The sequence below is a fragment of the Dermacentor variabilis genome, chromosome 11 (genome assembly GCF_050947875.1).
Source record: "Dermacentor variabilis isolate Ectoservices chromosome 11, ASM5094787v1, whole genome shotgun sequence".
Lineage (NCBI taxonomy): Eukaryota > Metazoa > Arthropoda > Arachnida > Ixodida > Ixodidae > Dermacentor > Dermacentor variabilis.
In genome coordinates this window covers 7,018,909-7,036,952 of record NC_134578.1, presented here as the reverse complement: position 1 = coordinate 7,036,952, position 18,044 = coordinate 7,018,909, and the positions used below count along the sequence as shown (strand labels likewise).

The 18,044-nt window shown below is 43.9% G+C and overlaps 1 protein-coding gene across 1 annotated transcript in view; it reads right to left on the bottom strand.

Annotated features, from left to right (window-relative positions):
• betaCOP (coatomer subunit beta) overlaps positions 1-18,044 on the bottom strand; it is a 42,160-nt gene that overhangs the window by 13,195 nt on the left and 10,921 nt on the right. The window contains exons 5-8 of the mRNA XM_075674743.1: positions 15,410-16,190; positions 10,429-10,556; positions 5,368-5,595; positions 857-946 (exon numbers count right to left, since the gene is read on the bottom strand). Coding sequence (XP_075530858.1) covers positions 857-946; positions 5,368-5,595; positions 10,429-10,556; positions 15,410-16,190 — 1,227 coding nt within the window. The remainder of the gene's footprint in view (positions 1-856; positions 947-5,367; positions 5,596-10,428; positions 10,557-15,409; positions 16,191-18,044) is intronic.

Genomic DNA, 18,044 nt, shown 5'->3' with positions numbered 1-18,044 from the left:
ACAAAAATGATTAATTGAAATTAGAATAAAAATAAAATTATTGCATGTATGTTATTTGTATGCTCATCATTTTCTTAACTAATATGACTCAAAATGTTTCCTTGGAGCTCGGAAGCTCCTCCATAAGAGCATGCTGCATTTCCATCACCAACGCAGCATGGCGGCTGTCTGTTTTGTTTATGTTGCGTCATGGCCAGAGCAGCTCCACTTTGTGTTTTTTTTGCTATCAAGGCCGATGGTTTGTCAAGACATGAAAAAACTGTTTTAGGAGTTTTGATGAGCTACAGTTTAAATAATTTTGCTCATGTCTGCTCCGTAAGAACTTCGCTGAAGTGAAAATCTGTCTGCGAAGTATTTTGTTTTGGAGGGAATTTCGATGCATGTTCTATGGGACATTGATGGGGAATGAAAAAAAATCTTCTTTGTGGCGAAAATTTAGTTGAAGTGGACTTTGCTGTGCCGGGATTCAACTGATGCCATAGTATCTCATCATGGTATCATAAATACTGTCCCCACCCATGGAAGCCGACGCATCCAGCATTAGTCGCGGTATACGTCGCATGCATACAATCGAGAATGTACAATACTATTCGCAATGTGCATGCAATCGGATCAGACATGCCCTATTCCCAAGTGAAGCAGTGACAACATTCAAGAAGCTTCAGATATTGTAGGTGCTCATGCCTTGCACTGAGTAGCAAATTGCTAACAGTGATAATCCAGTGAAAGCAAACACCAGATAAACCCGAAACAATGACACGTAGCAGTATTATTATGCCAGCACATGAGCGGTTATACTGTCACCACGGCTATTCTTACATTCGTGTGTCAAATGAAGTCGTAAAGTAAGACCCACCTCTGTGCCAGCCAGACTTCCTTTAGCAGCCAGCTGCCCGAAGCTAATTGGGTCGTCTGCATGGACTGTGATGCCCTTGGCTTGCTTGGCCTTTGAGGGAATAAGAAGAAAGACAAGTCAGTGCTTGAATTTCAAGGCTTTCAACATAAAACAGGTATTTCCAGGATTTGTGTCCCTATATTGCTTTAATTTTGCAAAGTGAAAGAAAAAAAAAACATGTAAAGCTGAAATGTCAATTTACCATGTCTGCGGAGATGTCAAGTAGCGTTATCAAATTGAGTTTCATTAAGACAGTTTTCGTATAGCGTACGCTAAAAAATAGCGGATCGTCACTGCGCATGCGCTGAACGCTAAAGGAAATAGTGGGTATAGCGGGCGTACGCAACGCAAACGAGTTAGTGTTAGCGTTTTTGCGGGGTTTGCGGAGCTTGCGGGAAACATGGCGGCGGTCCCGGCTGCCCGCTTCGAATTGAACTTGGCGTTGCTTTTGTAAAATGCACTTCGTTCGTAGCAAATGACTGTGTAAACGGCTTTCGCTTAGTCTCAGGCCGCTTCGACGACAGAGTATTATGGATAACCTCGTGGTGTTTTCGAGATCGCTTCTCGTTTTGAACGAGTCGAAGCCTAACGAAAGAAACATTCGAGATGTCAGCGCCACCTGTCGCTAAAGGCGCAAAATAGCCGCAACGACGGCATATGGCCTCTGAGATCCGAAGATATCACCGGTCAACTAAAATTGTAGAAAACGTGCGCTGCTTAGCGTACGCTATATTATAGCGTATAGCGTACGCTATAGTTGCGGACGCTAAACTAAAGCTGTCTAAAATCACGACAGAAAATGCACTGAGTAGGCTGAAATGTTTCTTCAAAAAAGGTTCAGCTATCTTTCACTTAATGTGGGTGTTCAGCACTTATGGTAGAATACACCTGTATTCACTGCTTCTTTAGTTACATTGTGGCCACCAACATAGTTAAGCTAACTAGATAAAAAGTTAATTAGGCAAAACGTTGTTTTCTGTGTATGTGCCACTAACTCTTCTCCACATTCTACCATATTTACTCGAATTTAACGAGCATTTTTAAAATTATAAAACTGGTCCGAAATTCATGTGTGCGTTAGAGTCGAGTAGACCACATATCTGCATTACCATATTGCCATCTATTTCAAAATGGCCACCTTATACGTGCATTGAGCCTAGCTGCTGTAACTTTCTCCATGTGCTGTAGTGCACATGGAGGAAGCTACGTGTGTGTGCTTAGGTTAGTCTACAGTCTGCCTTCTGTGTCCACTGTTTTCTGTGTCTGCTTTATCAGCGTGAAAGTGCCGATTGCAAAGACATGCCGAGTTCATCATGATGTCACATTTAAAAGGAAAGTTATCATGTGAGTGGAGACAGACAGAAATCAGGCCGCATCACGGGTGTATGGAGTTCCCGAAACTTTCGTGCCGGACTGGCGCAAACAGAAGGAGAGGTGTTCTACTCCAGCGGCTGCTGCATATGGCACGGCCGCATAAATCCTATTTTGAAAGCGAGCTGCGATGAGTACAGAGCCTAGGAGCACAAGAGGGCTCCAAGCTTTATGTGCACTATGTACCTGACGCTTAGTTTGTGTTGAAGTGGCAACACGAAGGTCGATTCGCTCACTGCTGCTGCCACGCTTCCTCACTCCAGTGTTTTGACGGCGAGTTTCTGCAGTCATCTAGCGAGATGTGTTCATGTTTGCTTGTGTGCGTGTGGCACCATGCTGGTTAATTTAGTTAGTAAGCAGATGGTAACAAGTTTATATGGCCAATAAAACTACTATCCTTATTTCGTATTGACACGTGTACTTATATTTATCAGGCGACCACGTTTCGCCGCCTAACAAATCTTATCGCGCAGCGCGGGATGCGCCTGCATGTATCCAAAGTTTCTGGAAAGTTATCGATGCTTCTAACCGCTGTCTTTTGTCGCCGAACCTTGTGTTACCTGATTTCATCGCGCGACGCGAATGGTGTAGAACTTTGTGGAAGGTACGCAGGTCCCAACGATTAGTCTGGAACATTCGATGACTACTGTATAAAAGCCGATGCGCTGGACCCGCTGATCAGATTTTCGATGATCGCCGACTGTGTTTGCCGCTACCGTTGTGCTATAAGTGTAGCCTGTTTTTGTGGGCACAGGTTTGCCCAATAAAAGTTAGTTTTGTCCTTCACAGTATTGCTACTGTGTTCTTCAACGTCACCACCACGTGACAGTATAGCTGTCTACTAATTTGCTAACATAACTGATGCTTCGCCTTTCGGGCAAAACTGCAATTTTTTTATTTATTGCAACTTTAGCACAGTGGGAGTAAATCTGTTTTTACAAATGAGACAACATTGCACTTCTGTATGGAGGCATGAGGTACGCGGTACTGTAAAGGACTTCTTTTTCATTTGGTCATGGAAAACAGGTGCGCATTACAATCAAGGCCACATTAGAATCGAGTAAATACGGTAACAGCAGTAATCACCATGGGTGACATGCTTATGTATATTTAAGCAACGAGAACAATTGTACTGAAGCACATGGTAGAGGAATTAATCTAAATGTTGCTGTTTAAAAACTTGACATGGAAAATTTCCTTTAACCGAGCTAACAAGTAATTGTAAAAATGTGCCAGGACAAAACAGAAACCCCATGTATACAGTCAAAACTTTCATTAATTCCAACCCAAATGAGACCAAGAAAAGTGAACTAGTTGTCCAGCGTGTCCAATTAAATAAGATGCAGAACAAACGTGAAAACACACTGCTGATTCATTTGTCAGTAGTTGTGCGATGCTAACACACACCCAAAATCACACGCATGCTAACTTTCTATGTGTCAAAAGTAGAAAACTAATGTAAAGATGACATTAAAGCTCCTGAACAAAGCAGAAATTTATTGCACATGCGATGTTTTATCAAGAAAAATTGGCAAGGGAAATATGCGTTGAACAATGGCGACCAATTTCCTAAAGTTAGCTAGGCGATTATGATTTCGTGTCTGATAGCGCTGCGTGAGTAATTTTCGGCCCAATTTTCTTTAAAAAAAAAAAGGCACACATTAGAATAGAATAAGCACTGTAGTCGAACACCATGAGCTATGGTTATTGCTTTAACATCTTCCTAGGGCAGGCCCAAAAATAGATGGTTTTGAAAGGGAGATGATGTGTGTTCAATGCATTGACTGTCCCCCGTAGAGTTTCTCACTATAACACCTAGACGGAAACCTGGCGCCACCGTCTATGGGAGCTTCCTAAGGGGCACTGTGCCATCATGGGAATGACGGTATAGGTGTCTGCGAGGCTTGTGTTGGCTGGTGTTGTAAGAGGCTTCGTCTAAAACGTGGATATGGCTACACAAATAACGCGTTCATGAAGTAAAATCTTCATAAAATGTGTTCATTCACACATATTACATCTTTCAGTGAAGTTTACTCCTCTACAATGCATAACCAAGCGAAGAAAAGCAAGAACAGAGGACAAACTGTTCCAAAGCGAGCACGAATCTTGTCATCTGTCCTCCAACATTAGCGGCCCGCTGATACTTTCTATGTTTCACATAATTGTACATGCAATAACAAGTTCTTATATAGTTAAATAAAATATGTATTTATGTAATAATAAAGTTAAAACATCTTTTTACGTGCTGTTTTAGTAGAAAATTAATCATTGTGACAGACTGAACGGTGCTCGCCTGGCTCTCCGAGAACAATGCCAATCCGAAGTCACAATATACCGGCATTCCCATGCATACCACAGCGCAGCAGCACCAAATTTCCCTCTAGGCAACATGGTGAGAAACTCTATGCTGTCCCCTAAGCTCCGCCAAGACAGATGCTGCTACTAAAGGAGTCGCTACAGGGGCCACCATAAGAGTCGGGCATGTGCATGCTGACTGGTAAAGTGCGAATTATCTGGTGAAGGCTAATTTTAGGATCGAAATAACAGGTTTGGGCCCATAGAAATGAGTGTGCACTGGTTGGGACCTTTGGTCGGGATTGAAATAACTAAAAAATCAAACAGAGCCAAATTACAAAAATATATTGTATTGCTCAATGTTGGCAGCCCCACAGACAAAAATGGCGGGTTTACTCCAAGAGGAAGCTGTAACTCCAAGCCAACTCTGCTTTTCCTATTCAAATACATGTGAATGAAACATAGAAGTTCTCTCATGGCCTCCGCGATTTCCGACATACCACGAATGCCCCTAGTCTCAGAGACCATGTTGAGGAGCAATGCCGGTTTCCAACCTTCTGGGTTCTGGATCATTTCTAGCAAGCAATAACATTACTTGTTCCAGTCGTGATTTGCAAAAAAATGTATTTGCTTCCTTTTTGTCACACCTCCACTTGTATTTCAAACATAAAATTTTGAGCAAAAGCTGCTCTATATCTACACAACATTCACATGCGGTCCAAACTTTTGTTGCAACTTGCCCTTAAGTAAAGTTTGCATACAACTACTCCACTGCTCAATGGAAAAGCGCCCTCCCCGCTGGTCACCTTCTGTGTCTCGGCTTCTTCCTCAGCCTTGGCGGCCAGCATAGCAGACAGGGCCTGGCGACACTCGTGGCCAAACACGGATCGCAGCGTCGGCGATCGGTCAGACAGCATCTTCAGGCAGAGGCAGATGCGGTCTGCATCATCGTCGTTTATCGCCTTCGAGGGCAGCCCCGAACGACCCAGGTGTAGCACCGACGTCATCACCAGCATGCACTCTGCAACAAAGGCCTGCCCACAAAAAGCCCACACTATTAGTGTTCTCGAGATTGGCGCACAAACACAGCCCAACCTGTCAAGCTTTGTCAAAATTAATTCTGGGGTATTACGAGCCAAAACCACAATCCAATTATGAGGCCTTGCCGCAGTGGCTGTCTCCACATTGATTTTGACCACCTGGAGTTCTTAGGTGCACACTTGAACTTAAGTACATAGGCGCCTTCGCATTTTACCGGCACCAAAACGCAGCCGCTGTAGCCGGGACCGAACCCGTGACCTCAAGCTCAGCAGTGCACTGCCATAGCCATTCGGCTATTACAGAGGGCTGTCAAGCTTGGTACATGGAGCACACTGCAATCTCACCTGGCCACACCTAATGAAATCAGAACTAGTCAATTTATAAACAAAAACTAAACTATATGCAATACAAAGTGCTAGTACAAAAAATAATGTGAATGTATGGTACAGTACAAGAGACAATACAACAAGAGTACTGCACTACAGTTCATAAAGTGACCCAATGACTGCTGAAATCTTGAGACTTCATTAAACCAATGATAGTGCTCTAAAGATTAGCCCATTAAAGTGCAATGGCACTCAAAAGAGCCCCAACCCATTTTTTTGCTTTTCAAGGATACCATATATAAACACATGCATTGTGTACAGGATGCTACAGTGATCACCCCTAGCAAATAAAGGTCTTGTAGAATATGGAAAAACAAATCTATATATAAAAAAAACAATCCTATTCATGCCTCCACGATCCTTCCAATCCTTATGTTCAAACGTAATCACACGGTCAGGGCCAGGCATGACATTAGGAGAGTGATAGTTGTTGATTAGTCCATCTATCAGCGACATCAATTTTCGTACATCTGCCAGCGCTTATTATTAGCTGGTTTATTATCACAGTGCTACTGCATTCCGTCGGCACAGCATGTTGCCATAAGAGTCCATTGTCCTGGTGAGCATCTCGAAATGGGCACTAAATGCAGTGCAGCACCAGCTTCCCAGGGGCACCATGGCAACAGCCACCAAAAGCAAAAACCCACAGTAACTGGAAGCAGATGTGTTTCAACCGAGATTAGAAACAACAAAAGCACTCTGAAACAATGTACACTCCTGATGTAGTGTCCCTGCATCTTCATGGGTCAAATGCAGTGTGGAGGAGGAAATGTCTGAGGGGGAAGTAGTACATAGACAGTGATTTCGAAGCCACAGTGGCTGCATATAAGTTCATTAAATACCCGTAACCAATATTATGCAGCGTTTGGACGTTCTTGCATTAGCAGCAGCATGTTCATTGCAGATTAGCATACAGATGCTGCTTATATAGGAAGTTTTCAAGCCCAGAGTGGCTTAGGGGTCTTTTTTAAAGCTCATGGGCCTTATGAAATGCAGGCAGTGTTTTACAAAGGGACAAGGGATAAGGGAACCTGGAGGCTTACGAAAAGGGTTCTACTTAAACTGAGGACGACGCAACGAGCTATGGAAAGAAGAATGATAGGTGTAACGTTAAGGGATAAGAAAAGAGCAGATTGGGCGAGGGAACAAACGCAAGTTAATGATATCTTAGTTGAAATCAAGAAAAAGAAATGGGCATGGGCAGGACATGTAATGAGGATGGAAGATAACCGATGGTCATTAAGAGTTACGGAATGAATTCCAAGGGAAGGGAAGCGTAGCAGAGGGCGGCAGGAAGTTAGGTGGGCGGATGAGATTAAGAAGTTTGCAGGGACAACATGGCCACAATTAGTACATGACCGGGGTAGTTGGAGAAGTATGGGAGAGGCCTTTACCCTGCAGTGGGCGTAACCAGGCTGATGATGATGATGATGGGATAACAACAGACATGAGAACTGACTAGCAACCATAATGTTTACTTGTAGTGAAATCTTTCACCATGGATAAGCACTGGGATTGCTCATCAGTAGTTGTGTCTTGTCTCATTCCAAAGCACCGTTTGCCCAAGTATGCATCAACCGGCCCAAATGAGCACTCTTCTCCTACATATAATTTCTGCACATATAGTGTAGCCAATATCAGTTTTTCAGCACTGAAGAGGTCAAAGCATTCTTGCTCGCAGAGCAGCCATGCACATGCCCTGCTATTTGCAGCGAAGTTGTCTATGTCCTGGATCCCGGGATTTCTTCATGGCGTTAACATAAAGCTATCATCATCAATGGCTCATCTCCCCAAATGCTATGGATCATACCCCCGTAAGACGGACACTACAAGCGCTCAGTAAGTGAAGCGAACAGTGCATATAGTCTTTGGAATCACGCGTGCACCATATAGAACAGCATACATTTCAATAAAGAACAAACTCAAACAAGCATCCAAACCCATAATTGATGATAAGACACTCCTGCACCTACATGCAATATGGAGAACCTAGTGCTCCTCGTATATGTTTCCTGGTAAAGATTACTGTTGCAAAAGCTGCCGCAGCGATGGCAGCTTGCCTGTGGCATAAGAAGCACGGAGTGACATAACCACACTTTCATATGTAAAAGAAGAACCCGCCTAGCAATTGAATTGTGTTGTGACAGTGCTGTCGGAAGGCCATGTATAGTGAGGTCTCCTGAAGAGTAGCGCGCACAAAAGGCATGGCGCATTTCTTCCTCTCTGGTCTACTCTTTGCAGGTGCACGAAGTAGCGGCACAAGCCGAGTCGCAGGCCATCGAAACGTCTTGGGTTAATAATATAGTAAACTGCACGTAGATGGTGCCACGTGAATCATTTCAAATTGCGTAACAATGGGTAATCATTCTAGTTGTTTACGGCTTCGCTGTTCAGCCACCTTCACAGCATGGATTGGAGACAATTTTGTTAGCATTTGCTGCCAACCATTTAGCTGCCAACGTAGAAATCTATTAGTCAAGCCTGTTTACAGTCAAACCTCGATATATCGAACAATGCACTTATCGTGAAATTGTTCGATATCACCAGAATTTGATATATAAAATAGCGTAAAAATGCGTAAAGAACTAGCATAATTCAATCAATGAACCAATCGTGGCACAGTAAATACTCACTTGAAGCTTTACACAAAGTATTTATTTCCTTGGCTGAAACTACTGCAGCAGTGTAGCTTGCTTCTTATTGGCAACCGCATGCTTAAGCATGGTGTCCTGAACATAGCTTGAACAATCCACAAGTGATAGGCCGGTGCCTTCTATTGTGCCGCAGTAGTGGCGTAGAAGGGCCAAAGCAGCTACAGCCTCAGTTGAGGTAGGGAGCGGGGCAACATCAGTGCTTGCGGGCTCAACTTTGGCAGCGTCTTCATTTGCTCACTTCTTCCACTGCAATCTCCCCATTCGTCAATCGAAGCATTTTGAAACACTGTCAATAACAAAGCACTCAGTATTACCTAAGCAGCATCTGCCATGGAGTCTATGAGCAAGCCCAGTGAACGCGTGCTGTTGCGTTTTTGTGGAAGAAAACTGCCATTCCTTATGAGGCGTGGCAGGCGCAGAGTGCGGCACCGAGGAGGAGTCAATGCAGCTTTGACTTCGTTGACTTTTGACTCGTTGACTTTGTTGAACTAGCCAAGCATCCGCGAGCATACGCCGCTATGCTCAAATTGCACCCTCAGCGCAATCGATGTGTGCAGCAGTCGGGAACACCCATTGGCCCACCGCTCTCTTTGAGGGTGTTGGGGGAGAGCTGGCTGCCTGTCAAAAGAGCACACATGGTCTGGGGGTGGTGGAGTTCGATATATCCATTTTACGCACGACACCGATCGAAATAAAAAATTAAAAATGCATATAATTTTCCAGGTGATATAGAAAGTGTTCGATATACGCAATAATTCGATGTATCCGTGTTCAATATATTAAGGGTTGACTATATATAAAAAGAAGTGCCACCAAGCTTAATATTCCACGTATTTTCATGTTTTCAGCAATGTGTCAATAAGAACCACATGACTGTTGAAGGACTTTTTTTTTTATTACAGCAGTTACATCACTAGGAAAGACTCTCTTTGCTATCATTTGAGCAATCTAAAGTAATGAGCATGCATGCCCACTAACAAATGAGCACAAACCTGTGTGTGTAGTGCTAGCCAATTGCTACGTGGTATTTTTTCCATTAGGCTTCTGGCCCAGCTTGGCTTCATGAGCACCCGAAGTACAGAAAATCCACCTATGGCTTTCACAGTGATAAAGGAAACCACTTTTGTTCTGTCCTTTTTCTTCCTCTATGGAAAGTGCGGTAGTGCAACACACAGGAAAGATAACTTAAGGGGCAATTAAGTGCTGTGCGGGCTTCAGTCAATATGGTGTCAATGCGATTTTCCTTAGAAGTAGCTACGTGTTTTGCTATGTTTTCCCTCTGAAAACTTCATAATGCTCAGAAATTTCGGATATTGTAATAAAATCTGACTGTATTCTCTCTCTTTGATCACAAACTGTAAGCTACTGTTAGAAAAACTTTCATGGTTTCAGATGTTGTTCAAAGAAGATGAAGTCGCTAAGAAAAGGTTAAATGGATATTATGCAGTCATGTCGTGCCCTTGTATGCCTACGTCATGACTACACCCTGATTTCCTATTCTCAACAACACTGAGCTGTTTGATGGAAGGAGCCATCCATCAAACAATCTGAAAACTGCATTTAGTACCTTAAGTTGTACAGAAACACATTCAGCAAAACTTTCACTGCTGTTTAGAGTATGCAGAACTGTTTGCAACTGTGGCTCCCACCTCTTTTAGTAATTCACACTATCATTTCCACTCCTAGTTGGACCTAACATCTGATGCTGACTGAGTACTCCAGCAACAATGCCCACAGGAGAAGTGCACACCCAAGTTTTCTTCAATGCAATGGGGCCCACACTCACATTTTGTTTGCGCAGCTCCTTGACAAGGCTGAGGTAGCGGACAGCAAGCTTGGTCAGGTCGGATGCCATGGCTGCCCCGACAAAGAATTCCCCTTCCATGAGGTAGCCTCGCAGTGGTGGGCATGACGCTGCACAATTGGACCAGGGAGATTGATTAAAGTTGACCAACTGCATGACACAATGACTGCCTGTCTAAATGAGTAATCGACAGACTGCCTGCATGACTAACTTGTGGCATTTAAGGGGAAGCGTTAGCTCGGGGCCAACGCCGATTTCCCTATTCAAATACGTAAAAAGCAGAAATTCTCTCATGAGACAACCATTGGATTGATTTGAATGGACTTTATTGTGCTTAAGAAAGTTAAATTATAGCAACCACCGCAAGCAGAATTTCGATTAAAGGACTACATACTTTTTACAAAACTTGCCAGAAATATGTTAAAGAAAAAAATTGAAGCACAAAGTTTCCAAATCTATAACCTTGCACCAAAATCATACTGCAGTTCCGTGAAATGCATCTGTTAGAGTAACTAAAGGGGGAAAATATATAAGAGTTTGCACCTTATAAAAAGTTGTTCTAGTCCTTAGAAGGGTTTTCCAAAAGTCCGAATCACAAATCTGTGGAGTACTTCAGAGCAATTTATAATACATCAATTTTGTCTGCTTTAGATGCATTAATGGGTGCAGTTTACAGAATTGCAATATTGTTATATTATACTGAGTTATAGTTGAAAACTTGGCACTAGAGTTTTTCTTTTTTTCAGTTTTGCAGTTTTCAATATGTTTTATAAAATAATGATAACCTAAATAACAAATCTGCTTCGTACAGCAACTAGATTCCAACATTTCTTTTTTTTTTTTTCGCGGCAGACGTCATTCAATTTGATGCAGCAAATGCCAAGCAAAACAATTTATTTGTTCCCATGTATTCAGAGAGAAGCTCCCAAGCTAACACTTCCTTTTAATCGGACTCGATAAAAAAACACCATCTGCAGATAGCGTATGCTGCTGTGAACATCTCAGCTAAATTTTGCAGTTGTTTGCAGCGCATGGAGCTCGCAAGCAAAGCACGAAGTCACCTTTTTCTCCAACACCCTCTTTTCAACCAAAGCCTTGTCCTGACTCTCTTCCGGCTGCTATATTTTTTCATATAGCAGATACTCACATGCAGCTGCTATTGGCCAATAGCTGACACCAATCAAGAAGGGTGTTTGGATCAGTGCGCTTCTCCTACTGTTACTGTGTGTGCATATTTACTGCTGCCGTTTTTTCGATTGGGGTTACCTACTTCTGTGAGAAGCTGACTATCATCTGCTCACACTCAGCCACGGCTGCCCGTGTAGGAATTAAACTTTGGCCATCCTGCTTATCGGTGTCATAGCCATTGGGTCTCGCTAATTTTGATTAGTTTTGCGCACTAGCCTTGGACCACGTGGAACTTAAGGTCAGACCACACATACGCTTGGCAGCACACTCTCACTCCTGGCTACTCCTGGCTAGATGCTTTGGCAGACATTGCTTCGCGGTGAGCTATTGACAGTGCTTAAACATCTGCAAATTGAATGTGGCTGCTATCCATTGGTCAAGCTGCTGCAGGGCAAAGCTGATCCGCACCCTGTTGTAGCATGGCCAGACAACAGCACATGTGCAGGTGCGCACTCCAGCACTGTCGCGCACAAAGCAAACGCTGCACATATGCACTACAGTTGTATTCAGCTGTGGCCTGCTACACAGCACAGACACCACAGGCGCCACGGGGTGCAGCGAAGAGCTTGCTCACAGAGGACAACCGCATTTGGCGCGTTGGCAGAAAAATTGAAAATAGTGGCACCCACGTGAGCATTTAAAATCAAATTTGAACTACATGCCATGATAACGTTTAGTAGGCAGAGCGTTGTGGGCACGCTTCACTCTGCCAAGGCCTTTGCAGTAGAAGGCATTGAAGAAGGAGTTGGAGCACTGCTAAGGGTATCATAGGTGGCCTTCGATAGCTGATAGCTCCGCTTCTGCTGCACGCATTGAAGTACTTTTTGCTGGAAAGTATTTTTGAAATAGTCTAGTTTAACTTCAAATGCATGTCTCGACTTGAATAAAAAGTGATTGAGTGCCCCTTAAAGGGGACACCGAAGAGAAAAACTGAATCAGTTTAGGCAGATAAAGCATTCTTTTAAAAACATATGTTCATTATTTCGTGGCAACCAGTTGGTGACTAGAAAATAAAATGAAGGTAAGCATTTTCTTCTTTAATTTAGTGTGAAAACTCCCTAACTGGTCTACCCATGTGACATTCATAAATTTCAGTTTTTTTTTTGTCTGCATTTGTGGAGTAGTAATTCATTAAAAGTTGTTGAACTTTGCTAACTTCAGTCTTACATTCTTTTAGAAAACAATGGAACTGTATTTCTTGGGATCAAATTTCGGCAGCACCAATCTCACGATGACTGTCGATGGTAATGCAGTTAGTATTGAATCAATACAGCCACACGATGTACTGCCACTGTCGAAACGAGCTATGTATAAGACATGTACTGCAGCAGGACTCCTCTTTCATGCTTCCCTATGAACACTTGGTGCCATCTAGCGCCACCACCGCAAAGCTTGGGGCGGCATACAAAGGCATGGTGCACCAGTGCGTGTGAACACTGAGAAATGTGTCTTGCGACAACCGGGCTCCTCTCTCACGCTTCTTTTTAACACACCGTGCCATCCAGTGGTGCTGCCAAAAGTGCGCGCGTGGTCACCAAGACGAGAAGCGTGGTGCACTGCTGCCTGCAAAAGCTGAGAATTGTTCTCTCGCTTGCCACACACACAGTGGCACATATTTAGTGACCCAAGTTGGCGAGACATTCATTGAAGGGCGGCACATACTTGGTGCACCCTTGGCACAGCCCACCTAAGTGTTGGAGGGATGGACGTTCAATGAAAATACCCAGTGCATCTGTTGCACAGCCTGCTGATGCATCGGGCTGCTGTACTTGAGGAACTCGTGCAATGTGAGTTCGATTCTGCTCAGCATCGTAGAAATTTAAGGGATCTTTTTCATCATTGTAGAGTGGCATACTTGCCAGTGGCACATACCTGGTTACCCAAGTTGGCGTCAAAGACGTTTATTGAAGAGTGGCACACATTTACTGATACGTACCCAGTGACCCAAGCTGGCGCTGAAGGGGTTCGTCGGAGACCAGCACAGACCGAGTGGCATATACCCAGTTCCGCATGACTCAGTGACCCAAGTTGGTCGGATGGTTGCTTTCAAACCGTTACTTCCATGCACCAGCCCAACGCTCTACCCATTCCACCACTGATTCCTCGTTGACCCAAGTAGGCAGGAAAACGGTTAGATACAAACATACATAGCCTTTGGAAAGTGCGTGAAGTATCCTAAAAATGCTAACACATTAAAAACATTAACTAGGCCCAATCAGACTGTAAAAATCATCATGGCAAGCTGGTGCAGAAATTTCAAGGCAGCATAGCCACACCTGTGTTTTGTTCTTGCATGTTTCCTGGTTTATCAAGCCTCCTCTCATGGTCTTCTCATGGTAAGTGTGGTTTTTTTGGTATGTAGTGGTAGGAGTACAGTTTACTAATATTGTGCAAATATTGTTCTCTTTAGCGTCCCTTTAAGCTCTACCGTAGCCAATATTTTTGAATGCCAGCCTAGTTATTCCACAATGCATAGGGGCACGCAGTCCACTGTGGTGGCACCATATTCCCAGTCATGTTAATCCTGTTGTTGCTAGAGCATTGACAACTTTAGCAGGGTGATCCTGTCACACCACACCAGTTCATGCCTGCTCCTTACCTTCTGCATGATGTGCGATCATGTGATGAAAGATAGTTGGCGTGACCCTAATGCATTTCGATGGGGCGAAATGCGATAACACCAGTGTACTTAGATTTAGGTGCATGTTAAAGAGCCCCGGGTGGTCCAAATTTCCTGAGTCCCCCTCTATGGCGTGCCTCATAATTAGATTGTGGTTTTGGCATGTAAAACTCCATAATTAAATTTTTTAAACCCTAACAATGCCCTCAAACTGTGAGCAACTACTGGGAAACTGGTGCCCTCTGAGTGACTCTCAGCTTTTGTGTCACTGGGCTGGCACTGAAAAATATACAGGAGGCTATAGCTCTATCAAGGTTTCTTTGACATTATATACGTCATTTATAACCAATTTAGCCTAGGTCAAATTTTGACACAGCTGGTCTTTAAGCTGAGCTTTTTGAGAAGACAGATTATCACGATACATCTGCTTTTGCCAAAGTAAGTCTGTTACACAGACATGTGGATTAGCTTCTTGCTGTATTGCATAATGTTAGCTTAGCAACAGCCAAGCAACGTATATACCAATGTGCAGCAGTCCAGCATCACTGTTTCAGTCCAGTCACCCTTCCTTTAAAATGCTCTACGCATGACACACACAATAACTGTAGCATTAACATGACAGACACAAGAAAGGTGATGGGACGAACACTGTCATTTGTTATCAAATTCATTTCAGCAGAGACTATGACAGATTCCTGTACTGCACGTAGAAATGATAAACTGCCATTAAATTGACGCATTATCCTTTGTACATGCATTTATATTGCTGTCTTCTTTCCTGATGTTAACCACGTGCAAGTGTAGCGTACATTCTGCCATCTTTCTTGAGGCCATTATGTTAACGCTACTGTTACTGCTTTAAGTATAAACCAACTAGCCCAAAAAATCTGTTAATCTACACAGATGTGCCAGCAGACAGGTTTAAAGACTGATAGATATAAAATCGCAAAGGTCTTTTGCAAGGGACTGTGGCAACGAGATAGAGTACGAAGAGGAGAGGGACACAAAGAATGAAGAATGCATATAAGAAAAGCACTATAAGATATGGATCTTACATGACGACAGCAGCACCGGCAGCAGCAGAAGCAGGCATGCATAGAGATACTGTGTAATTCTTGAAACCATCTTTTAATGTGACAAGATGTGTTCACATACCTTGGGTGGTGGTTGTAGGTGCAGTGCTGAAGGCACTCTGGGTAGCATAGGTGCCATCAGCTGTCACCAGCCGCTGCGAACCACCCGTGGTTGGTGGAGCTGCCTGGGACGGTTCCGAAGCAGAGGCATCAGGTGTTGACTTGCGGAGCTCCGACTCCACAAGTGGTAGCTCTCCCAATGCCTGCCGCACTTCATCGAGACAGGCGCGGATGTCGTCGACACTCGCACAATACTCGCCCAGGAGCCAGAGTGCACCACGGTGGATACGCGACGATTTGATGGAGCTAAACACCTCGAGCAGCCTTGCCACCACCAGGGGCCGCAGCTGCTCAAAGCGCTGCACAGCTTCGCGCACGAACGCAAGCACATCGGCTGCTGCCTGTTCATTGTTATCTGACAGAAACTCCATGAGCACGGGAATGACAGTAGGGGCGGCATCAGGGAAACGGACACAGCAAGAGTGCAGGGTTCGTACAAGGAGCTGCCGGTAACGACCAGTGTCCTCGTGCTCGGCTGTGTTGTGCGTCTTAGCAACTTCCTTTCGCAGCACCAGCACCATCTCTTCAACATTTCGTGATGAGACAAGGTCCAGGGCCAAGGCAAGCGTCTTGCGGCGAACTTCCAGATCAGAGGCAGCAAGAACCCTGAGTACGTCCATGGCCAGCTCCTGCAGGATGCGCTCCTGCGTCTCTCGTAGCGCTATCAGCCGGTCCAGCACAATCAGCTTGACATTGTTGTCACTCTCCTTAACAATCAGTTCAATGTAGCAGGTAGCTGCTGCCTGCACAGAGCATCAACGACATACGTCACGCACTTACAGAATCAAGTCTATTATCTCTCACAGTTGCCCACTGGGCTACGAGGGACATCATTGTTGAGAGGATTCTGATTAATTTTGACAAAAGTGGTCTGTCTATAACACACTTTTTGCATTCTGCTCCAACTAGAATGTGACCACTGTAGCCAGGCACGAAATGCTAGCCATCACTCTCAGCAGCAGATCACATCAGGATTGTTTTCTGCTCGAGAGAAAAAAAAGGGGCGCTGCTGCATCTGCTGCATCTGTTTTACATTCATTTTGCATAACTTTAACCACATGTATAATCAAAGTGATGACCAGTATATAACTAAGCTGACTTCCATCGCTGGAAAGCTTCAACTCAATTTATGTTCTGCAACTAGGGGAGGACTCACCAGCAATAATGTTCACTACAGTGAAGACGAGTGGTTGTCTAAAGGAACAGCCCTTGAAACTGGCTTGAGTGAAACTCCTATAGGGTTCCTCAACCGGCAATTTTATTATAGAGCACAGCTTTTAGGCGGCTGTTACCGGGTTGAGCATTGGCATCTCTTGGTGTAACCACGGGAACATGTTCATGCCACTGCTCATGTGCACGTCGTCGTTTACTTCCACAGCTGTCTCCAATGCCAGTGATCATGCCAGCATTCCCATATTGTCCCTCCCTCTGTGAAGGTGCTGACTACACTGTCCCATTGCCAATAGGTGCAGTGATTTTGGTCTCAAATTGTTTGCCTCAATATATCATGAAATAAGAACACACATCGAGCTGCGCCCAAATTTCACACCAGGAAGAATCATAATCGTCGGAGACATTTTTTCATTAGGGCACTTTCCCACATTAATCTACTGTACATGCCAGTTAATTTCAAGCTATCTCTTTCAGTGTGCAGTAACTGCATGAACGGTGACAGCAGGTGCAACAACATACATGCCGCAGCAGATCTACAGATATAGTGCAAAGCTTAGCATGACATTAGACACTGTAATACAACTCCAAACCTATTGCTAAGGAACTAGCTTCAGAATAAGGCCCTCATCATTTCACACAAAACTGACTTATTTCATAAGTTACGGAAGTTACGCAAGGTGTGAAAGAAGTGCTGAGAAAGGTAGGCTACCAGTTTGTAATGCTACACAATCGAACCTCAATACTACAAATACACATACTATAAGGATTTGGTAGATATAAGAAAGCAAACCTAAACTATACCTCGCTGACATCAGCTTGCAACAAATATGTGCTCATAAAAAATATAGGATATAATGAAGATCTTCTCATATCAAGTGCCACTTTATTATAAGGAGGTTCAACTGTACTTTGTCTATAAGGGGCACAGAAATTGGAAGCTCTCAATTAACTTCAATCACCTGGAACAGCTGCAGTTCTTAAAGTGCATAGGAATCCAAGTTGCACAGATGGCTTTACATTCAACCTCCATCGAAATGCAGCTAATGTCACCGAGAAAGGAAAGTGTGAGCCTATAGCAAACAGCAGATTCCCTAGCCACTCAGCCACCACGGAGAGTTAGAGTGAATGCTCATGCATTCTGCACAATAGAGGGAGCCAGGAATTGCACCTGTCTTGTGAAAGGGGGTTGACACCATATATCTTAGGTAGGGCACATGCCTCATTTTTCCGCATATAGTTTTTTTTTCTGGAAATAATAAAAAAAAAAGAATATCCACATGTATAATATCTGGAAATAGCTGCATACAAAGCTTAAACCTTCGCAAAGACAGGCTCCATTCACACATGCATAACTCGTCCAATTCACATCTGCGGCCAGTGGCTTTGTCCCTCCCCTACTCCTTAGCTGATAAAGCGACGGCAAT